This window comes from Arachis hypogaea, chromosome 13 (assembly GCF_003086295.3).
Source record: "Arachis hypogaea cultivar Tifrunner chromosome 13, arahy.Tifrunner.gnm2.J5K5, whole genome shotgun sequence".
NCBI classification, from domain to species: Eukaryota; Viridiplantae; Streptophyta; class Magnoliopsida; order Fabales; family Fabaceae; genus Arachis; species Arachis hypogaea.
This window is the reverse complement of record NC_092048.1, coordinates 7,212,639-7,237,343: the sequence shown is the minus strand read 5'-3', so window position 1 is coordinate 7,237,343 and position 24,705 is coordinate 7,212,639. Positions and strand designations below refer to the sequence as shown.

The 24,705-nt window shown below is 33.5% G+C and overlaps 3 protein-coding genes across 4 annotated transcripts; 1 reads left to right on the top strand and 2 right to left on the bottom strand.

Annotated features, from left to right (window-relative positions):
• Nucleotides 1-186: 186 nt before the first annotated feature.
• LOC112736875 (coatomer subunit gamma-2) lies at nt 187-7,693 on the bottom strand. Its single transcript, XM_025786521.2, has 18 exons — nt 7,431-7,693; nt 6,838-6,935; nt 6,676-6,726; nt 6,428-6,541; nt 6,099-6,299; nt 5,919-6,020; nt 5,535-5,642; nt 5,222-5,455; nt 4,697-4,947; nt 4,412-4,583; nt 4,167-4,322; nt 3,988-4,038; nt 2,409-2,549; nt 2,141-2,338; nt 1,901-2,032; nt 1,641-1,814; nt 1,042-1,281; nt 187-673 (listed from the first exon to the last, which is right to left on the bottom strand). The coding sequence occupies exons 1-18, from the start codon at nt 7,474-7,476 to the stop codon at nt 479-481; spliced, it is 2,664 nt and encodes an 887-aa protein (XP_025642306.1). The 5' UTR covers nt 7,477-7,693; the 3' UTR covers nt 187-478.
• Nucleotides 7,694-11,431: 3,738 nt separating this feature from the next.
• On the top strand, nt 11,432-15,170 carry LOC112736879 (ras-related protein Rab7). The gene is made up of 7 exons (XM_025786526.2): nt 11,432-11,856; nt 12,187-12,213; nt 12,384-12,483; nt 13,262-13,408; nt 13,515-13,595; nt 13,754-13,899; nt 14,893-15,170. Exons 1-7 carry the CDS (start codon nt 11,804-11,806, stop codon nt 14,957-14,959), a joined length of 621 nt encoding a protein of 206 aa, XP_025642311.1. The 5' UTR covers nt 11,432-11,803; the 3' UTR covers nt 14,960-15,170.
• Nucleotides 15,171-15,820: 650 nt separating this feature from the next.
• LOC112736874 (SWI/SNF complex subunit SWI3D) lies at nt 15,821-22,111 on the bottom strand. Of its 2 annotated transcripts, none has more exons than XM_025786519.3 (8): nt 21,427-22,111; nt 20,461-20,996; nt 19,077-19,727; nt 18,563-18,720; nt 17,727-18,463; nt 17,340-17,530; nt 16,807-17,253; nt 15,821-16,163 (listed from the first exon to the last, which is right to left on the bottom strand). In XM_025786519.3, exons 1-7 carry the CDS (start codon nt 21,899-21,901, stop codon nt 16,879-16,881), a joined length of 3,123 nt encoding a protein of 1,040 aa, XP_025642304.1. In that variant the 5' UTR covers nt 21,902-22,111; the 3' UTR covers nt 15,821-16,163; nt 16,807-16,878. The 2 variants fall into 2 exon arrangements, with proteins under 2 accessions (XP_025642304.1, XP_025642305.1); XM_025786520.2 differs by having other exon boundaries at nt 15,821-16,151.
• Nucleotides 22,112-24,705: the final 2,594 nt, after the last annotated feature.

Below are 24,705 nucleotides of genomic sequence, written 5' to 3'. Positions count from 1 at the left end.
TAAGTGAATGCGGCTATTGTGCGAGACAAATATCAAGATTGGATGAAACAGCTTTGTTTTCATTTCATTTTAGTGTTTTGAAGTAAACTGACTGAACCAAAACTTCCCGATAATGATGTGTAAACGATATATTTCAAACCTAAATAAGAGAGAATGCCTTTGAGCCTTTCGCAGTAGACATTGCGATTGAACAAAATGTCAAATTCATTGACGAAACAAACATTATGGCGAATCCGCAAAATTCATAATACATTTGCTACAAAGAAAATGATGTATAGAAGATTAAAAGTAAAATAATCACGACTTCCGAGTATGATTGCTAGTCTAACAAGCCTGCAGTAAGTGACATAAATTGCAAATGCGTCCAAAGCGTACAGTTCTGCAATTCTTTACACACGTCTATCTATTTGCTATTTAACTCCATTTTCCTTAACAAAAAGAAAGGCCGAGTTGAGTCAACATTTCTTGACTTAGTGAACTAGCCGCTAGCCACGATCTCGTGAATGGCATCACTCACGGCTTCATCCTCAGATCTGACAGCCAGTTTCATCGCCACATCCTTAGGACCATCGAGTCCAAAGGACAACCGTACAAGCACTTTAATGTTCCCTATGTATACCCCTGACAGCAAACATGTGTGTGACCTTGAATTGGGTGGGACAACCTCCGTGCCCTGCAAAGTGGACAAGATGAAAGTTAATAAGACACCACTTTTCTGAAGAAAATAACACTATACCAGTAAATAAACCGTAAGCAGATATTAAATATAAAAGAAACTCAACTTTTTCCTAACAAACTTCAACTTCCCATTCTTTCAAAGGAAAAGGTGAATCAGAGCAAGAAAGTCTTTTATATCATCATATGGGTCACCATATTTGAATCTATATATACGAGATATATCTATAACTCAGAAAACCTAGGGAGTAGAAGATTATCATGTATAGCACCAAGCAATGTACAAATGGCTTGTAACCATACCAAAAAAACAGATCTCTAAACAAAAAACATCTACCAATGCAGTAATTGACATTGACAGCTTACCTCACAAGGCTGCATGCCAAGAAGATTGATGACTGTATTTACAGCTTCGGCCAGACTCTCCCTTGGGCCAAGACCATATTCATCTACTCGTTCACAATCAGCTCCCATACTTTCCCATGCATTCCTGAAATTAGAGACACCAACTTTCAATATGTAATCTGCTGCAACAACATCCAGTTCCTCCAGCTGGTATTCATCTTCAACTCCATCTTCTTCAGCCTCACCAGTGGATGGGTCAACCTGATCAAAATTATGTAGTAGTGATGAAGTTTCCACAACCACAAAATGCAACCAATTTTTTTTTACACAAAACATGGTGATAGTTGGATGAAATAAAGTGGAAAGACAGACCCAGTTATTTATGCGAGGGTTACTGGCATTGTAACATCATTCTACAAATAAAATTCTGACAAAAATACTTGTTGTCTAGTATGTTCCTTGCACAAAAATATTGTAGGTTTTATTTTCTAAAAAGTTCTTGGTGTCAAAAAAGTATACAAGTTCTAGGCATGAAACATACACATCATCATACATATTGGGAGACTGGGACAAAGAGAAGTAGAGAACCAAGAGCTTAGAAGAATAAAAGGGAAACGTACCTCTTTAACAAAAAATTTCAGAATGTTAGAAAATTTTCCAACTGTTGGCAATCCCTCAGGCTTCTCAAATGCCACAAAAGTCTGCCCAGGTGAATCATAAGGAAGAGACCTGAGAGGCTTGGAGAACACCTCGGAAAATTCTTCTGCTTCTGAAGCATCCACAATTACAATAACCTGGTATTGGGTGGAAAAGATCAAATATAATTGAACCAGAGTTAACTGTAGAATAAAAATGTACAGTATCTAATATTGGTCATTACATCTTCCAATAACTGTTCTGGTATTGTGTTTGTGCAGTTGTACTGAAACACAATATGCCTGTCAAATATGTGTTTAACAACATTAACAGCATATTCTGTCTCTGCTTCAGTAAGCTCCACTGGTGCTGAGGACTGGAAAGACATGATGTCAGCATACATATCAAATTAGATATCTAGACATTAAGACATCCAAAGAAAATTACAGAACTAAAACATTCTGAAAATTTTGGGTGAAAGAACCTTGAATAGCTTTCCAAAGTTTGCAAATTCAGGAATGGACAAAAGCATCCTTTCATATGCATCTGCAGTAGATGGAGGCCCACTAGGAGGAGCACCCAAACCAGTTGGCTTTTTACCCGCTGCTTTCTTCTCTGCAAGAGGTGCAGACTTCACCTCCTTGGGTACTGAGTTAATATCAAAAGGCTCTTCAGAAGGCTCCTGCATTCACATACAGAACATGAGGTATATCCTTAACAAATGAAGAGCAAGAAAAATGGAAAGCACTTACATAATTTTTCAAACTAGTCTCAAAATTGACAAGTGGAATATCAAATGACCCAAACAGGAAGTCCTTCACATCTTTATCTGTCTCAACAACTGAACCATCACCTCCAAGTGTGTTCAGATAAAGTGTTGCCCTATCACGGACCTGCATAGAAATGAAAATGTTCAACAAAAAATCAAAGACGGCAGCAGTTCACATACCTCTAGGGCAGAAAATCTGCTGATATCATAAACCATGTAATTGTTGTCGGTAGAAACATTGACTAATGACAACATAGAAACTAGGCAAACCTAGTAACTAGTTGCATAGAAACTAAGCACTCCTAGAAAATTATCACTCTAATTTATTATAACGTTTTACAATAGCCTTTTATATTTTTGTATATCAATAAACAAGTCAGTTGTCCATATTTTTCACAATCATATTCTTCAATGTCACTTCATGAGAGGATTAATCCAATAAGAGAACATTTATCTAGTCATTGATTTAGGAAAGTTAGAATACTTTCTTTGAATTGAAGTTGCTCAATCAAGCATAGGTATTGTTATCTCTCTAAAGAAGTATGCTCTAGATATACTGAAGGAAAATGGGATGATAAATTGTGACCAACTGATGACCGTATGGATCTGAATCTCAAGTTATTACCTAATCAATGGGAGCTAGTTTCAGGTCCTGAAAAGTACAGAAGACTAGGTGGAAACCTCCTCTATCTCATTATTATTATACCTGATATTTGTTTTACAGTTAGAGTAGTAAGTCAATTTTTGCAATCTCCTTGCTCAAATAAATGGAATGCAATAATGCAAATATTGAGATATATTAAAGGATCTACTGGACGGGGGATACTTTAGGAAGACAGAGGGAGTTCTCAGACTATTGGCTTCAGCGATGCAGATTGGGCAGATTGTCCTATTGATAGACGATCTACTAAAGTTATTGTGTTTTTTTCTTGGAAAAGTAAAAGGTAAAATATTTTAGCTCATTCTAGTATTGAAGCAGAATACCGTGCTATGGCTTGTGAGCTCATTTGGATCAAACACCTTCAAGACTTGAGATTTGGTGACTTCAAAGAAACAAAATTATATTATGATAATTAGACAACTCTTCATATAGATTCTAATCCAGTATTTCCGGGAAGAACAAAACACATTGAAGTTGGTTGTCATTTTGTTCGAGAGAAAGTCCACACAAAAGTAGTGACTGAATCAGTAAGCTCCAGGGAACAACTAGTAGCCAATATCTTCACGAAACCTCTCAGAGGACCTCAGATTTAGTATTTTTGTAGCAAACTTGGAGCATTTAACTTATATGCTCCAGCTTGATGGGAAATATTGGAAAGAAACATGGTCTACATAGAAACTATGCAAACCTAGTAACTGGCTTTATAGAAACGATGCACACCTAGAAAAGTATCACTCTCAGTTATTGTAATTTCTGAGTTCTGACTAGTCTTTTACATTTTTGTATATGAATCTTCTACTGTCAATATCAATAGGCAAATCAATTGTTCATATTTTTCACAATTATATTCTCCAAAACATGTTTATTCACGTATTATAAAATGCCCCAAAAGAAAACTTACCTCATCATCACTGTCAAAAACACACCTCCTTAGCAGAACAAATATGCGAGGCTGAAAAGGGCATATATGAGGTTTTAAAGTGAGTTAATACCAATTATCACATAAAAAAATTAAAAGTAAAATCCTAGAGAAATACCATCAACTAGAAAAAATAATTAATAAACAGAGCCAAGTAGCACCTTCAATTCATCAACTGCAGCCCCAAACTTTGCCAGTGTGCTCACAGCACTGGCCCTAACAGTTGCATTCTCAAGATGTACTCTGTTATAAATATAACGAATATATTTGCTGGGGTCTGATGTCTTTGGACCTTCAACTCCCAAGAAGTGTAGTATCTAGGGTACAACAGAAAAATGACTGATGCCAAATGATAAAATTCCAAAACCAAATGGTAAAGAACAAAGCACAAAACAAGAGATAATACCTGTGTGGATAAATAAGTGAATTCACAATCTTCAATGAACTCACAAAGATGGAGCAACCCACTTTCCTTAGCATCAGGGATATCTCGAATCAGAATCACAATTGAATCTACAATTGCTTTCTTGTAATCAAAACCACCTTCTTCTCTGAGAATGTTACTTAGGAAGTTCATCCTGAATAATAACATAACAGAACCTGGTAACTTAGACCACTTATCTAGAAAGATATTCATAAGAAAGATGTAACATCCGTGAAAAGAGACCAATAGAGTGACGCATATACTCACAGAGATCTATATTTTAAAGGGAACTTCAAGCACAATGATCTTATTGCTTCTACAACAACAATTTTGAATTCATCAGCAATATCAGACATGAAATTTGTAATCTGCTTCATAAGACGGTCTACACTTGATTCATTTCCTGTCTTTAAAAGAGTGGTAATAGCAAGTGTAGCAATGCTTCTGTTCTGGTCAGAAATTAAACTTTCCATGTCAATGTTGCAGTTAGTTACAGCCATTGGATGTGTCATTGCAACCTGCAAAGTTCAAAGCAATACTCATTAGTTATAAATAAAAGTAATGATCAATTTTAAATCCTGAGATGCATTCGCTGTAAGAGAAAATTTATGAAACTCAGAAGATCTTTCTATTAACAAAAAAATAAAGAAAGAAAAATCAACCAACTCTCCTCAAAATGTAACAGAAAAAATGCTTCCTTAAGGGGGACAAGGGTTGTCATGCAACCTTTCTCAAAATCAACAAGCATAACAAGCATGTCTTATGAAATTCAAACAATTAAAGAAGGTAGACCTTGTTCAAAGTGCGGACAGCTGCAAATCTCAAAACTGGCTTAGAAGAACTCAAGAAGAGTTGAAGAACAGTAATTGCAGGTGTTAATTCTCGACTTGTTACACCATTGAGCTCTGTAATTGCTCTGGCAGCTTCAAAAATAACCATCTCTGACTTGTGACGTAGGCAACTCTCAAGATAATCATAGAAAGGGCGGTCCCCTGGTTGTGTATTATTTCCTGACTCACGGATAACCTGCAAAGACTATGCTAAATGAATTGCATGCAAATAAATATCAAGACAGTGATAGCTACCCATGAAAAAGAAAGCACACCTGACTAGTATAACGGATCAAAAGGCATTGAGCCAAAGGCGAGCGAACAGTTCCCCTTGTCAAGCTGGTAACCAGCTTGCTAACAGCTAGTCGATCATTCTGCCGTATCTGCAATGGCATAAGCCACCACATGTCACTAACTCTGTTTATAATGCTTAGTAGATTACTATGTAACAATGTAATAATAAAACTAGTATCTTGAGAAGGTAAACCAGATCAGGTTATGTGGATATTTATATAGAACTTTAGAGGAACAGAAATGAACAACAGAATTTGCATTGACTTACAACATTGTTATTAATGATGACACATTATTATTTAGTATAATTTATTTTGAAACACCTAGAGCCGCCTGTATATTATCAAACCATTTGTGCAGTATACCTGATGTAACAAAGCCAGTGCATGAAACTGTACAAGAGGTGCTCTTGATTGAACAGCTTCCTGAACCTCATTGCTCCACCTTTTTACAATCTCGGGATTTGTCTGAAAGGAGTGACATGAGATAAGCAAGCAATGTAATCGAATATGCAGAATAAGAAAACAAATAAAATTTAGTAATACCTGGAGTAGATGAATACCACTAACTAGGGCCGCACTTGCAACAACAGGATTCTTATCTACAATTGCTTGTTTCAAATACCGCTCAATTTGGGTGAGGAGAGTTCCATCCGTGATACGACAAAGCACACGAATGGCATTTGCCCTATACATATCAGTCTTACTATTCATGTCCTTCATGAGAGAGCTTGTGACAATGATAACCTTTGGAACAAAAAAAGAAAGAGGGGGGGGGGGGGGAATAAAAATGGTAATAGAAGAGTCAGAAACTAAATTTGTAATACCAATATTTATATCTGACTAGTAATAAAGTTTGGATGAGAATTTGTAACCTCGTCTGAAGACGGTGAAAGTTCCTTTATTATGAGGTAGACCATTCTCCTTAGCCCAAGATCTCGAGACTGGAAGAGCTTAGTCACGGCAAAGAAAACTTCTGTGGCTTCAATCTATGCAATTGCAGCAAGAACAAATTATGCAAAGGGGCTAACAAGGACTCTATAAATAAGCAAGGATCTTTAATATATATTCAAGATAACTCCATAAAATAAACAAATTAAAAGGCTCAGGTGAAACTGTTTACCTTTGTAAATGTATCTCCCTGATTCAGTAGGTATAACAGTTTTGTGATAACCTTGAAAATGTACAACATAAAACAACGTCAAAATTCAACTGCTGAATAACTCAAGGGAAACAATATAAATTATACAGCTGCAGATAAATAAATAAAGAAATAAATAGAAACCTGTGAACATCTCCTAGCATCTAGTTGTGGATCATTAAAGACTCTGGCCTCCTGAAGGACGGCCCCCTTTTCAATTCCCAAGAAGGGAGAATACTCGGCTGTTAAAATAACCAGAGTAAAAAAAATATATCAATACCAATATACCTTACATTCATGATAGCATAGTCCAATTCATCAAAATATACCACCGTTATTTGGCACTAAAAATGCAAAATGGAGTTATGGAGAAATCTATCTAGAATATCTATCAACTCAGCAGGATAAGCATTCCTACTTCTAAACAATCCATTGCGCAGAACTAACGATGCGCATTGCAAATTACGTTCCTAGATCAACTCAAGTTTGTTAAAACGATGTTGAATGGAACCAGATCAACACGCGAGAGGTTCAACAGCACACTAACCGAACGATCTAAGCAAATCCTATCGCATCTAGAATGGGAAACGGGAATTAAGCATTGGATCTGGAAGCGAAACTTAGCGATCAAGCAGTAGCAGTATAGAGAGGTAAAGAAACTAGGAATTTGCGAAGCAGAAGCACGTAGATAACAGATCGAATTAAGATAGAGATAAGCAAGCGAGAAAATGAATGACCTTCGTCGTCGCGGTCATCGTCTTTCTTCACTAGCGGCTGAGCCATGGGAGGAGCAGAAGATGAATCTGCAAGATCTGGAAGATTCAGCTATGCGAATCTCTCTCTCTGTCTGAAGGTGCCTCTGCTAGTGCACCACTTAACTCCACCAATGGAAAATACGAAGAATAAGAGGAAGAAGAAAATGTGTTATTGTGAAGCTTAAACGCATAGCAGAACAATGATAATAGGTGAGGTGGTAATTTAATTTTTGATTTCTTTATTTATTTGTATTTGGGACCTTATATTTGACTAATAATACAATACAAATTACTGTAAGTACTGGAGGAAATGAAAAATTACAACACGGATTTATCAGTTGTGTGAATATTGTAATTATTTGAAAAATTATAAGTCCAACATTTTAATTTTTTAAAACTTAATTGATACTTTATTTTTTAAAAAATTTATCATATTTTTTTCTCAAAAATTATTTTTTTGACAATTTATAAATTCAAAAATTAATTATCTTATTATTCTTTTATTTATATTCACCAAAAATTATTATGAAAAGATTGACTTTTAAAAAAAATATTTATTTTTTAATTTTTTTTTAAAAAATTAATAGACACAAATTGTTTTATATTTGGATAGATTATTTAAAAAATATTTTTTAAGTATTAAAAATGTTTTTTATTTTTATTTTTTTAACTAAAATATTGTTAGCTTCTAAAAAATATAAATAATTTATTTTTTAATAAAATACTTTTTAAAAAAAATATATCCAAATAAATTTAAAATTGAATAAAAATACTTTATTTTTTAAAAAATATATTTTTTCATTCAAAATAACTTATCTAAACACATATTTTTATGCAAAACAGAGCAAAAATTTGACAAAAATTACCCAAAAATTCTTTCGCAAAATAATCCATTTTTTTTAGGCTTATTAGTTTTGTAATGAAAAATATAGGGCTTTGTTACCTCCCCAACTATCTCTCCATTAGGTAAGATTTTTTTTGCCCAAGCAATTATTTGTTGAGGAGAGACCGATCCAATTCGGAGTTGTTGATGTTTATATTGATAAAAAAGAAATTTTGATAGAGTAATCATGATAACAAAGAAAAATATAGGAGTAAGGAAAAAACACATATAATAATAGTTCATACTATAGCCTAAACACTTAAACTTATGGTCGAAAAGGAGTTATTTAAAAGAAATTGACCTAAAGAAGTACTTAGAGGAGAGTGTGTCCAACCCGACTTATTTAAAACACGAATATCACTATCTATATCCAATCCGATTTAGAGTATAAGTAATTGTGCTCTCACTATTATTAATATTGTCCACTTAATGAATAACTGCTACAATATAGGTTAATTTCTTATATATTTAGAAAAGAAATCGTCCACTATTCATAGATGAAAGATTCAAGAGTAATACCATTATATGCTGCTTTGCCATCCTTAGAAATTGAACTGTCCAAGTTAGCAAAATGTTGTTTGTGAAAATGTCAATGAATTTGTCTTTCTTAAATTCACCAATTTTTCTTTTTGTTTGAGAGAATTTTGTTTGGAACAAATAATAGTCTTTAGCTAAGTAATATGACTCCACCTCCAAGGCGTTGGATCTGTCAAAAATGAATTTGTTACAATAGAACCATATAGTACTCATACAAAAATAAGAGGCTACAAAACTCCTTTAAAGAGAGATTGGGTAGATATATATTCTTCACTAACCAAGCTAAGAGAGGTTTGTTGAAGAAATTATCACTATTCAATCTAACATCCAAGTTCTTTCATAGTTTCATGTTCTATGAGCGATAATCATGCAATTGCAGAGGACGATTAACAAAGACTTGAAATTACTACAAGCAACACAACTATTATCTTGAGTCACAACAAAAGATGAAAAATATTTTTATATTTTTAATTAATTAATTTTTTTTTTAAATTAAAAAATTAAAAATATATTTATCATTTTCTCTATATAAATAATAATTATTCAGCTTGTTTAAACTTTACATTTTGAATTTGATATTTTAAAATGACTCTTATAAATAGATTTTATAACCTCCAATGGAAGTAGAAACTAATTGTTAGTCCTTAAACATTATGATATTAGATTATACCATTTTTTTTTCTATCAAATATAGGGAGACTCCAACCCACCATCTCTAAGTGAATATGAAAAGACTATGTCATTGAGTTATAGCTCATTGACTATATTAAATTATAATATTTGAACTATAATTCATTGGAACAAATATTTTTATAATTAAATTTAACTAAGTTACACAAAATTAACAAAAAAATATGTGCCCATGTATCACTTTTCTTTGTGTTTTTTCAACACATAATTTTTTATTAAAAAGTACAAAAATTTATTAACATAGTACATAAATTTTGATAAATAATACAAAGAAAATTATACACAAAACATTTTATAAATATAACATAATTTTTTTACATAACACAAAATTTTTTATCTATAACATAAATTTTGTTGTGAAAACTTAGATACAGTTAATTTTATATGAAATTGATAATTAAAAATTATTAAAAAATTCGATTAATCTAATTAAATTATCATTTAACAACTCTCAATTATTAATTTTACATAAAATTAACTACACGTGGATTTTTACCAATATTTATACATGACACGTAAATTTGCTACGAATATATTTTATAACTCATGCGAAGTTACTTAATCGCGTAGTTTTCTTGTCCGGCAAATGCACAATAGACTTTATCTACATAATATTTGCTAATTAGCTCGTTTCGGTGTTCTTAGGTCTTAGCGTGTGTTTGGATTATAGTTTGTAAACGGGAGTTTGTATAAAATTGATTTTGCAAACTTGATTTTGATAAAAAGTAAGTTTGTGTTAAAGTGATTTATGTTTGGTAATTTTTGTATCAAAATTAATTCTAGTAAAATAAATGTTGTTTGGCTTATACCATTTAAAATCACTTTTAGATAAAAAATTATTAAAATAAACCTCAACTTAAATAATTTTTTTATATTATCCTATAATTTTAATTTAGATATTTAAATAAATTTTATTAGTTAATTTTATAATAAAATTAATATTTACTTACTAAAATAAAAATAACATATAAAAATAGATAAAATATATTTTTAAATAAAAATAAAACAATATAAATTTTATATATATATATATAAAAGAATATTTAATCAAATATGTTACATTTTAGTATTTTTTTACATCGTACTCTTATTCTAGTACTCTTAATAATTTTATTCTTAATATTAATTTGGAATTCAACGTTTATGATTTTATTATTATCTATGATTAATTTTTTATTTAATTTATTTTTTTAATAGAATCATACTCTATATTATAAAAAATTACACTAAAACATAGTATATGGGAATTACAATTATAAAAGAGAGTACTAAAAATAATAAAAAAATTAAATATTTACTTTATAGTAACGAAAATAAATCTGAAAATTCTTGATGATCTTTTTATATAGTATACTTTTAGTACACTATTTTTAGTATGCTATAATTTTTTATTATTATTATTATTTACAGTTAATTTTTTGTTTAATTTATTTTACCTAATAGAATCAATAAATCATATTATAAAAAGATAATAACAAACATAATATACAAAAATCACAATTATAAAAATGTATAATATCAAACAAACAGTTGAAAAAAATAAAAAAAATAAAAAATAAAAAAATAGAGTTCATATAAATAGAAATAACAAGAATTTTATAAATAATATAATAATATACATGAAGGATAAAATTGGTAAAAGATAAATAAATGGTTAGTATCATGGCTAAAAAGCTCGTTAGGAAAACGCAGAAGCTAAAAATAGTTGCTTCTTGTAAACGTTGGTTTTGGCAGCAGAATCACTTCTGCGTTCATGAAAAAAAATTTTGCCAAACCAAAAGTTGAAGCTTTCAAGAAGTCTAAACGTACTTCTTCTCTTCCAACAAATTTTCCAAACGCACCCTTACAAGTTACAACAGTGAACTGCAGAAATAGGATTAGGGAAAAAAAAAAGAAAGAGAAAGTTGGAAATTTGTACTAATTTGTAATTTGCCATTTAAGTGAAGTTTATTTATTAAATTAGTGTGTGAATCAGCTACAGCTGTCAGCAGGGGAATATTCTTCTCAATATTAGAAGGAAAAAAATTAAAAATAAAAAAGAAGAAGAAAAAAGATTGGGGGTTGTGTTGTGTGTGTGCTTTGATTTGAGGAGGACTAGAAAGCTCGCACCAAGTCTTAACTCTCAACGCAACTGCTTTGCTGAGACTCTCAACAGAAAGCGGTTACACCTTTTTTCCGATCTCTCTAACAGAACAACAACAAAAAGCAGTTACACTTTTTTTTCCCGATCGGTGAAAAAGTAACCATGCCTTCCAGAAGAAGAACTCTATTGAAGGTCATCATTCTCGGTGACAGCGGGTAAGTTACTTTTCGATTCCACTCTTTCTTCTTTGTTGCAAACATCATTTCTCTGCAGATCTTTGCTTTAACCTTCACGATTTCCGTTTTTCTGCTACCTACTTAGCTCAATTCGATCGAAAAAAAATTTTCTCCCTAGGATCTTGTATTTTTGTCGCTTTCTGCTGCGGAAATTGCCTTTTGTTTTCAACTTTTTTTCTTGATGCATACGCACGATTGGTTGATACTGCAAAGAAATTTTCACTATATGTGATAGTGATTTGAATCATATGTGCACTTTCAATCTTGGTAGCAGCTTGCGTTTATGTAACACTGTTTGTGCTGTTGCAGGGTGGGGAAGACATCTTTGATGAATCAGTATCCTTTGGTAGTTGGTTCTTCAAATTCATTCGTCCTTGCTTAGTTTATTCTTTTTTTTTTTTTACGCGATTTGTTTCGTATAGTTTAGCGCTGTACCAAGGGGTTACATATTGAATTTCGGTTGAGTAGACTTAAAAGCATGCATTTCCCTAACAAATATAATTTAGATATGTGAATAAGAAGTTTAGCAACCAGTACAAGGCAACCATTGGAGCGGACTTTTTAACAAAGGAGGTGCAATTTGAAGATAGGCTTTTCACCTTGCAGGTTTGTGAACGGTACTCAGTTGTGCTTTTTTTTTTTTTTTTTTTTTGGTGCATGTGTGTGTGCTTGACCATATCCATATGCATAAACTGGATAATTAGGTAAGTTGGCGAATCTCAGGGATATATCTGACTAGTTGCTTGAAAAATACTATGTGTTGGACTATTAATTTATCTGATACTACTTAGATTTTTCTGTATTTTATATGTTATATTTCATAATACATACTGATTTTAGGTAAAGAACTTAGGCTGCAACTCTCTAAGTGAACGAAGTTGGATATGTTGTTTCTGAGTGATATTATCAGCTTGTGGAAAAAAAACACTTAGTTGGAAAAGCATAACATATTTACCCGAGACTCTTACCATTTGTGATGATTTCTCGGATTAAGATTCTTTCCTTGTTGTACCTTTAATATTAGAAAGCCTAAGCCTTAAAGTGTATCAGTTGATGTCTTTGAAACCTATTGGTTCTTGTCTTCTTGATGTCTTTGAAAATGGGATTGTGGTTGTATCAGTTGGTACTGTTTCCTATTGTGTCTCAGAAATTGTTTTTCATCATATGAAACATTTGGATGAGGCACATACATGTGATTAGATATAATGATCTCACACTAGTGCTATCTGATACATCTATGTAACTTTGTCATATAAATAATGCTTGGACTCTTATCTAGATACATGATACAACAATTCTCTTGCTATCTCTTGAAAGTTTTAAGCTACAACAGTTGTCAAATTTTACTATTCTTTATTTTTATTTTAATATTTGCTCCTTGCAGATTTGGGATACAGCTGGTCAGGAAAGATTCCAAAGCCTAGGAGTTGCTTTCTACCGTGGGGCTGATTGCTGTGTTCTTGTATATGATGTTAATTCAATGAAATCATTCGACAACCTTAACAACTGGAGGGAGGAATTTCTGATTCAGGTAGGCCTGCGTTCCTCTTGCTGGACATATTTCTCAGTCTTATCTATTATCACAAGCAATGTCCAAGTGATTTTTCAAATGTTAAGCTGTGCAATAATTTTTTCAGGCTAGTCCTTCCGATCCAGAGAATTTTCCTTTTGTTGTTATAGGAAACAAGGTAGATATTGATGGTGGAAACAGTAGAGTGGTACGTTTTCTCTTTCCTAAAGTTGGCTGTTTTCCATGTTTCTTTTCTTTCCATCAAATGTTTGATTAGGTCAGATGTGTTCATACTCATAAAATACCTGAAATATACTGCTGGACAGCTGAACTACTGAACACAAGAAAGTGATTGTGTCACTGCAGGTTTCGGAAAAGAAGGCTCGGGCTTGGTGTGCATCAAAAGGAAATATCCCATATTTTGAGACATCTGCCAAGGAAGGTATTAACGTTGAAGAAGCATTCCAGTGCATAGCCAAGAATGCCCTGAAAAGTGGGGAAGAAGAGGAATTGTAAGTTCTCAAATGTTATCTCTCTTCTTCTTTAGTGTATGTGAACAAATGCAGGCACAAATACATTTAGAATCTCTGATTATAGAATCAGTTGATTGGTTGGGGGAACATACTATAATTCCGTTGGTGTTTTAGCTCACAAGAGCCATGTTTGTCTCTCACTCTCTTCAAAGGGGAAGATCTATAAATGATGATTATGGAAACAATTACAAACCATTACTGACATAATAATAATAATAAGGCGGGGGCATCCTTGAATAGTTGACTACTCATTATTACACCTTGAAGTTACATTAGATAGTACCACCGCACTTTAAAGTTACATTGGATATAGTGGTTCCAGTTTATATAATCATACCCTGCAAATGAGTATAACCGATTTTTTTAAGTTAGCTCTTCGTTTCATTTTTTTCTTGATTTAGTTACCAGATATTAGGCTGCGTTCAGTTCTGAGAACAGAACAAGACAGGATAATGAGAACAAGACACAGATGACAAGGACACAAAAATGAGTGTTGTATTTTGTTTGATGATAAATTAAATATAAGAAAGAAGAAATTATGAAAGTCTAATTTAATCATTTTTTTCTTGCAAAAAATTTTAGGAAGAATAATATAAAGATAAAAAATATAATTATGTAAAGTTGATAGATAATAAAAGAAGAAATGAAAAAATAAATTGTCGTTTTTTAGTATCTTAGTGTCTTTCTTGTCAGGAAGGAAACAAAATATACTAAATTTGGAAAATATGATTGTGTCCATGTCTCTGTGTTTGGAAAATATAATAAATTGTTTTGGTGACTCTAAACACAATGTTTGTGTCCATGTCTCATTTGCCAAATATGATTGTGTCTTTATCTCGGTATCCCGTGCCTGGAAACAAATACAGCCTTATAGATCTCATATATAATTTGGAAAAACTGAGATAATCCGATATGTTATTGATTCCGCGTCTTGACCGAAGCTCTGATTGTGGTAACTTTGTTTTATTGTAGATACCTACCCGACACAATTGATGTTGGAACCAGCAGTCAGCAACGGGCAACAGGTTGTGAATGCTGAGATATAGACTTGTTTTCAATACAATAAAATTTGTCTGTGTTAGCTATTTCTGGTGTCTGAGGCTTCATTGTACATTGGTGTTTGCTCAAAAACATATTGGTCAAGACCTATTTGCATGGTGCCTGTTTGATCGGATTAATTTTTCACCTTGTATGTCATTCCATTATTGTGACAGGCTTGCACGGCTAAGATAATCCTCCAGTTATGAATACTTGATTGCTTATTTTTCTTATTAGATACAATCGCCCAGAGTTCAACGAATCAAGGATAATAATACGATTTTTCTTCGATCACTAGTTGATAATTGTTATTTCATTTAGTTTAAACATTGTTCAAATTAGATGGGTAAAGACATGGTTTGTAGAAAAAATAAATTGTCGTTGTGACTCGGTTGAGGCATGATCAGTAATTACCGTTGATTGAAAGTCGCCAAGCATGATTTTGGCACCAGGATTCCGGCTGAATCATAATTAGCTATCAGAATGAATAAATGTGAGGACACACACACATGTATAAGGTGCGCCTTAGGATTCGATAAAATTTTTACACACATCTACGAACATAATCTAAATTTGGTTCGCTCTATCATGTTTGAGCTTTGGCAATTCCACTAAACTTAGGTCAAGGAAAAACATAACCTAATGTTTGCCCGTCTGAGTAACCAAAATATTTAAGTACACCCTTTAAAAGGGAGTGGATCCTCTCTAGTGAATAAAAAACTGGATGGTGTGAATAAAATACGTCTTCAAAACCGCTTAAAGGGGAGATTCCTTAATTTTCAAAGTTCGGTTGGGAAGCGGATTTGGATAAAAGAGAATGGTAAAACAAGCAGCATTGCCTTGCTAACTTGTTGACATATTCTTTAATAAAGTCGCCCAAATTTCCATATGCTGCTCCTACCCAATAATGAAATAGTAAATACCATTTTTAAGTTACAGGGATTGAACGCACCAGTTTTGCACAACTATCCACTTGTTCAAGTTATCAAACCATCCTCAAAACTACAAAACCAATTGCCCTCTACAAATTCAAATATATATCATATCACTAAATATTTCATCCTCTCATTTCTAGCCACTCATTATATATAGAAAAGATGAGCCTACAACAATGCACTATTGTGGTCACTGAGCTCCCAATAGCTGTCAATTTAGAGTTAGTCCTCACCAGCACTTGACCTTCGTCAAATTGACTGCATCAAATACTGATCATTAGTTAATAATGCAAGCAACTAATCTATAGAAAGTAGCAAGATTAGAACCAAATAAGCAACTAGAGCAGCAAACAAGCCATTTGGGGATGTCAAATAAATTAACAAGCACAGAATGATAAATCAACCAGTTGCTCTGGCATTTTATAAGGATAAACTAAACCAGCACAGAAGGTGGAGGGAGAATGGATCAAACACATTTTTTACAATAAAGAAAAAGTAGTTTGCAATGAAGCACTGGTTAACCATTCATTCCTCTCCTAGTCTATCATAATCAGATTTATTAAATGGAATCATACTTAGAAGAATGGGGAGCTGAGGACAGTGCTGGGCAAAGAAAACAAAATCTGGTTGTAAATATCCCCAATATACCAGAGTGAAAAACAGGTTGAAAGAAGAGCAATCTACATGAAAAGGCATGATTTCTATCAATTGAAATAGGATTTTATGTATTCTTAACTAGGAATATTTGATTTCATGTATATTCTCAAGTTGTTTTGCATATGTTCATTCTAATTCCATTGCAGTTCCTAGTTCTGGTCTGTCTGCTTAACTATACACACAATTTATCTTAATATATGTCATCATTCATTTGATGAAGGAAATGAACCACGACAAAATCAAAATGTTTACTCACATTGTCAAAGTGGTGGCAGGTGATCAGTAAGTAAGACGACTATAACTATTTTCTTCCATATGTAGTCTACATTTATTTTGTCCCAACAGACGAAAGTTTTTCCTGGCTCGGTGGCCGAACTGCGTTTCCTGCTGCAGTTGCAGATGCTAATGGGTTTGGAATGGTAGCAGCTGCCGTGCTAAAAGGTCGAGGAATTGGTGGTCTTTGGGGATTCATCATCATTTGTGGTCTTGGGAGCGAGTTTGCAAAATTCATAGGAATTCTATTGGCTGGCAAGTTTGGTGGTGCACCTCTAGATGAGGAAGGTGGTATACCAAGCCGAGAAGCAATTATCATAGCACGCTCATGGAAAAGCTTATGCCGTGACCGCTCCAAATGTTCCCTTACCCTCATTACTAAGTTCTCCATATCGCTGAAAAAAGCCAACTTTGCTTGCAACTTATGCAACTGCAAGTTGATAAAATTCACCAACAAAGTCAACGAATCAGCACATATAAATACAATGCAATGAACCTTACAAGCTAAGAGATTACCTGCTTTTCTATCAATGAAGAAGCAAGTTCTCGGATTTGGTCCTCTTCCTCATTTGCTAGAATTTTTGCCTTTACTGCTGCTGCAGCAAGTGTTGTGACTGCAGCACATTTTACTTTCTCAAAATTGTTATCATCTTTCTTCTCCGTCCTATCGTCTTCTCCTTTTGCACCATTCTCTGTTTGATCTTTGCCTGTCATCATATGAAGGTTATATTCGTTTTCATTAACTGATATATTTATGACGCACCCAAAATAAAAATTAAAGAGACAAAAAACTCATACTGAATTAGACTTTTGTTTCTACATACACCCCTTATTAGTTTACAAATAACCACTGCATTCGTTTTTCTTCTAAATGTGTCTGGATGTTGGGAAAAAAGGACAGACCTGCTTTTGTGCCATTTTCAGCACCAGAAATTGATCCAACTGGATGCGAAGGAGACATCATATCCACATCATTTTCTTTCCCATTATGTTCGGTTGAAACTGAAGCACATGGTGGCTGAGATTCACTTTTCTCTGGCAGCTCAACATCCATTACGGAGTCTTTCTTTTGCAGAGTGTCACCAGCAGAACTTGAAGATAGCGTTTGTGACTTGTCCTTGTCTGAGGGCACAGAATCAGACACAACATCAGTATTCTTTGTTTTCTCTACTGGTTCTGGATGGTTTCCTGCAAGATTAGCTTTAACAGACTGCCGAAGACCATTCTTGTCCGACAGACACAAGTCCGAAGCAGGCATGTCCTTTGTTTCCACTTCTGAATGGGACAGTTCTTTATTCAAACTTCGCTCTTGTAGCTCCTCAGAACTAGGTGGATTTTCAGCCTTGGATGTTGAACCACCAGAATCATGCAGAGTGGATGGTGCTTGATCATTGGGTAGCTTCGAATTGCTGGAGCCATTACCATTGTCAAGCCCACCCTCATGGTTGATAATAGCTTGCTCCTTTGAAGTATTTGATTTTTCCAAGTCTCCATTTTCAGAAGCTAGCTGTTTCTTATCTTCTGGAACATTATCTTCAATTTCCATGTTGTTGTGATCATTCGGTAAATCTTTGTCCTCTGAGATTGGTTTATCCTGCTTTGCATTTATCCCATCCTGGCCTTCCTCATTTTTAGAATCCCTATGACAATATTGGGTACAAAGTTGTAAGTCCCAACCAATCATAAATGGAATAGTTATGGAATTTTCAAAAGTGCACACTTTCCATAACATCACATACCTCGTAGTTGGTTCCTTATTATCTGGTTGATCTCCCAGAATAAAAGAATTCCTCGCAGCAAGCTCGGTGCCAGGAGAATTTCCCAAAATGGATTTTAAGGCGGTATGAGCTGAAGCAACAGCCACATCAGGACCCACCAAGCGTGCGAGGAAAGCTGCCTGTAGAAAGAAAAGCATGACATCAATGCATAAGACTGAACATTGACAAGGAGACATATACATGACAGGAAGGAAAGGAAGTAGAAGCATAGTATTAGTTAAGCAGTAACAAATAGTATATAAGAAAAAAAATTAAATACTAGCAAGTTAGTTGTTACTTATCATGCAAGCAATAGATATAACAGTATAAAACAAGATGATAACAACAACATATACAGAAAACTATAAAAATTAATTTTAAATCATTTTTGAACTGATAAGACTTTAAATAAATAATTCAGACTAAGTTCTTGTTGACTGTCCAAAAACATGGAATTGGAAATGCAATTGTTCATACACCCAAGCATTTAACTTACCAATGCCATGACAGGATTACCAACTTCAGCAAATGAAGATGGGCCTTCGGGTTCAGGAGAATAACCAACAGCTACAAATGCTTCCTTGAGAGCAATCAGGGCACAGTCATTGCCTCCTTCTGGACAAATTTTGACTTTATCGGCATCTTCTGATTTAGAAGTTCCCTCACAGGTTTTCTCACCCACACCATCCTCTTGATTCGGAATCTCCTGATCTACTTTTGCCTTAACCTCTTCAGACTTAGAAGCTTCACCATGGCCTTCGGTATTATCACCAGTGTTATTCTCATTACATTCAGAAGCATCTTTATTTGCAGATGCATCATTGTTAGTTGCAGCTGGATCTGCTGTTTCTTTACAACTGGTTTCAACATCATCTTTACAATCCATAAAGGCATCCTCAATAGGCATTTGAACAAAGTGCAAAATGCATTGAGCTTTTGATTTTGTGCCAACGTGCTCTGCAATTTCGTTCCAATTTTCTTTATACAGTTCTAGTGCTTCAAGAAGCAAGAGGGTTTCCTGATCAGTCCATTTTCCACCACTAACTCCTGCAACTTCAGCTGGTTCCATGAGTATAAAATCCGATGAGGACATCCCGGAGCCAAACTTTCTATTACTAAAGCAGTCGGAACATAGATCAAAATCTGCCTGTCAGACACATCACACAACTGATGAAATATATAACATGAAACAAAGATGCGAATAAATAATCATCAATGGAACAAGCATTCCAACAATGCATGTTTGATAAATCAACTAAAAGTTAAAATAGTTAACCAACTAGTTGCAAACTAAACGAAAATCATTATGCCAACAAAAAACCTACATGAATAAGGACATTCTAAATCTGCAAACACCAGGCCTAATGCATTCTCTTCTAAGTTAGCCAGTATTTGAACAGGTCACTGAGTTGATTTTTCAGAACTATTGAATATGATGTTGTTCATAACATATTAACTTCTGCTTATGCTTCCGCCACTGACAGATGTTACTATAGGGCACTTAATGAACAAATATTTTGAGAGATCTAATTCAATTCAGGTAAGATTAAAATTGGTTCTGTACCATAAACCCACAAGGTATCTGAAATCTGACACAATATATCTGCTGCAGAGATGACAAATAGAAGTTACCAAATAAGATTTCTAGAAGCAAAACATGTTAAAATTTTTACTCAGATGGTAGGAAATGCAACTACACTAAACAATGTACATTACCCTGTGTTTCTACAAGAACATCAAGCTTCGAATAACACCATATTTGAGAAGTACAGTAGGAACTATAAATTAAATATATGTAGTTAAGGTTAGGCAAATGAAAAAGTCCTTCATGAACCACTTAATTACAAACTTCAATGACTAACTCAAAGTCAGATAACAACCTGCTTCTGGCAATGGTAACGCTTGCGGGAACAATCAGCCGAACAAGAGTTGCAATGATACTCAAGCATCTCAACTGCTGGCCCCTCTTGTTTCACCAATTCTTCAGCAATTGCAGACTCCGGAAACAAGCCAGAGGTCGTAGCTTGAGTCATTAGGCTAGCCTTTTGAACAACAGGCGGACGCAATTGGTGCATTCCAAAATAGTACAATTTTTCAAGCAAGGAATTCCTTTCCGCCTCCCCATCATCACTTGTACTGGCATCAGCAGAACCCATAGATGGGAAAGGGTGGTAATTAATTAGACCCCAATAGTCCAAAAACTCCATTATCTCTTGCCTAGAATCCAAGTCTCCAACATTAATCTCTGACAAATCTTTCACTTCGATTTGTGTGTTGGGATTTGCATGAAACTTCTTCATTACCCAATTCCTTATCTCCATGTATATATCAGGAGTACGACTTTCAGTTTTGCCATTAAAGAAAGAAGGCATCATAAACTTTTCAATTGGATGAATATCAGTCCATGAAAACCAACCTGAAACTCAATGCCAATTGTGAAAGGATAAATCATAAGTCAATAACTAAACATTGAAAATTTATTTTGAGAAGAAACCCGCTCAGCTTGCCTAACTCAAATTTCTGAATTCAGAATAACACATTCAATTTCCTCGCCTTCTTCAACCAAATATACAAACTAAGGGTAACATAATACAACAATTGCAGATACCAATAGAACTAAAGAAAAAAAAATCAAAATGCAAAATGGTTGAAAGTAAAATGCCAATTGACAGAGTCTATCATATCTTCAAACGCCAGTTAAGCTGAATCACTCATTTCAAGAGACCGAAGTGAACAATTATCACATGAAGTAAAATAAAGAATGTGTCATGTACAATTCACAACATTGAAACCATAAAATTTAAGTCCCAAAGCTAAACAAGAACAAATTAGGAACAAATCCTCACCGCAATGACTCGGAACGACATGAGAATCAGTTCCACGAGATCTGATAGCTTCGAACGCAGCTTCCATCGAAGCTTCCAGAGACTCCCGCTCGCTCGCCTTCCTGATCTCCTCAGCCAGCGCCACCGCGTCCGCGCCTAAACCGCGCTCCGAGTGCTTCACAGCCGGCGGAGCAGAAGCAGAAGCAGCGGCAGAACCGGGCGCGGAAGACGACGCAGCGGCGGCGGAGGCGGGGATTTGACGCGCCCTAGTGAGAGGACCATTGTGGTGAAGGGGAGGAGTGTGGTGGTGGAGAGGTGAGGGCTTGTCGCGAGTGACGCGCTTAGAAGGCGTGGAGGAGGAGGAATTTCCGGAGAGGGAGCTGGCCTTGCGCTTCTGAGCTCCGGCACGGCGGCGCGTGGATGTAGGCTCAGATGCGGGTGAATCGGCGGTGGCGGAAGGAGGTGGAGGTGCGGCATCGCGACGTTTCTCCTCCATTGGAAGCGAGAAATTGGGGGTTTGGGTTGGTTTGTGTTGTCTTCTTGAGTGTTCTCAATCTCGAGAGATATACGTCATCGCATCAAACGAAAATTTGATATTTCCACTTTTCTCCGTATTGCCTGCCCCTAACCGCTTCTCCCCTTTGCCCTTTCTTTCTCTCCCTCCCTCCTCGCTCAAAGCTAGGAGTTTATATTAAATGACTTTATTATTACAATGTAAAATCATTTTTTATATATATCTAATTTATTGCATAAAATTATATCAATAAAAATAATTATATTGAGTAAAGTATCGTTTTTGTCCCTAACATTTGAGATAAGTACCAAAGTTGTTCCTAACGTTTCAATCGTCCTATTTAAATCCTTAACATTTCAAAACTAACTCAATGTTGTCCTATCGTTAGGGATCCGTTAACAAAATTGACGGCGGGGACAAAATTGAGACGATTTTGAAACGTTAGGGACTTAAATAGGACGAAAATGTTGGGGACAAAAATGATACATAGAAATAAATTTTAATTTTATCCTTCAATAATATCAATTTTTTACTATACAGAATATTCAATTATTTTTTAATCACGTCTAAGTAAATTACATTTAATCATATTACTTTTATTTTAAATAAATAAATTTTTTTTAATTTCACTCTTAAAGATTTTTAGTTATCATGAAATGTTTGTAGAATGACTAGTATATAAATTTGCAGAAAAGAAAAAAATAATATATATATATATATATATATATATATATATACAATAAAATATAAATTATACTTTTTGTCTCTAATGTATCAAAATTTTTTAAAATTATAAAAAAATAAATTTATTTAAAATGAAAGTAATGTGACTATGTATAATTTATTTAGATGTAATTAAAAAATAATTGAATATTATGTACAGTAAAAAAATAATATTATTGAAAGATAAAATTAAATTAAAATTTATTTTTATGTATCATTTTTGTCCCTAACGTTTTCGTCCTATTTAAGTTCCTAACGTTTCAAAATCATCTCAATTTTGTCCTGCCGTCAATTCTGTTAACGGATCCCTAACGGCATGATAACATTGAGTCAATTTTGAAACTTTAGAGATTTAAATAGGACGATTAAAACGTTAGGAACAACTTTGAGACTTACCCCAAACGTTATGGACAAAAACGATACTTTACTCAATTATATTTTATATTGGCAATGTGAATTATAGATGAATATTATTTCGAGGATTACTTGAAATGTTGATTTGGGTCTGAACGTGAGGTCCATATCCCTTTGTATGGCAACGTCTGACTTATTGATGCCGATGTGTCGCATGTCCGAGTTCCTCGTGAAGAGGTCAGGTGTTTCCTGCAAGAAACTCCGATGCTTAAATTAGCAAGGACTTTAGGCAGAAATTTTTTTAGTAGATTAGAACGTGTCTTATACTTAAGGGGTGTCAGTGTATTTATAGTAGTGTCAGTAACCATATTTGTTGGAGTAGTTCCATTTTTATGGATAAATGTTTCCTTTCTTTTAGAAGTCTGTTAAGATCTCCCTTTTGGATGTAGCGGAAGGATATCCAAAAGCAGTTACTTATTTGGACAAATAGAGTTGGATCCCTCTGTCAGTGTCCGACCTCTAGAGGTCGGATATGGAATAGAGACCACCTTCTAAGGTTAGGCCATTTATTCATATTGGGCCTGACTTTATGTTTTGAGTAAGGATACGAATAAATATAATTCGGTCATATTCGAAGACTTATAATTAGTTTGGTAAAAAAAATTTCTATGCTTTGTCTCATCATTATTTCTGTTCTGCTTTACCTTGTTAAATTTTTATTCTGTATTATCTCGTGGCGCTTTTATTCTATGTCTTTATTTTTGGAACTCACGTCATTTTAGATTTATTCTTATACCTCGTTCTTCTTCTTTTTGTGACTAAATTTGACATCATTATGGACAAAATTTTCAATTTATTTCTTTTATACGAATGATTGTTGATTCTATTAGAGGTTATTTACACAAAATTAAAGAAATTTGAATATATGCAATCTGTTGTGGTGTTGATGATATTGTTTAATTTGTTATTTTGTTTGTTATGTTATTCCACATCTTTTTCAATTTAGATTCAAATTTAAATCTAGTATAGACCCAATAAAAAATTGGCCTGAATTATTGAAGTTTTGTCGAATTTAGAATCAAGTAAAAGTTTAAAAAATTGACATAGATATCGTTTGGAATTAAGTATGGGCTAAGTTAAATTCGATTTCTTCAACCTATATATGAACATCTCCTAAAATAATCTAAAAGAATAAATATAAGTAGATAATTTGATAAAATATTTTATATTATCAATATATTAAAATTAAACTCTTATTATTATATTTTTTGAAATAATATTTGTGTTTGGTAAAATTTATACTTATCAAAATAAAATATTTAATATTATTTCATGTATTAATGACTATTCAAATTTAATTACTCTTATATTTACATATATTATGATATTTTTAGATTTTAAAATTATTTTACTAAATATAATTATTATTTATTTATTAAAAATACTTTTAATTTAATTTATCAAATATAATATTAAAATATTTAAAATACTATATTTTAAAATTTAATTTTAATAAACTACCTTTAAAAAATAAGAATGTTATCAAATCACTCTAAAGATAAAGAAACTTTAATGTTCTATTATTAAAGTTGAAGCTCTAGTAAAACCATTGAAGTGTTTATGTGTTTGAACTCTCTACCTGCTAACTCTAAAAGGAAATTATCATAAAAACGGAAGAAAAACAAATTGTTATGCACTTCTAGATACAT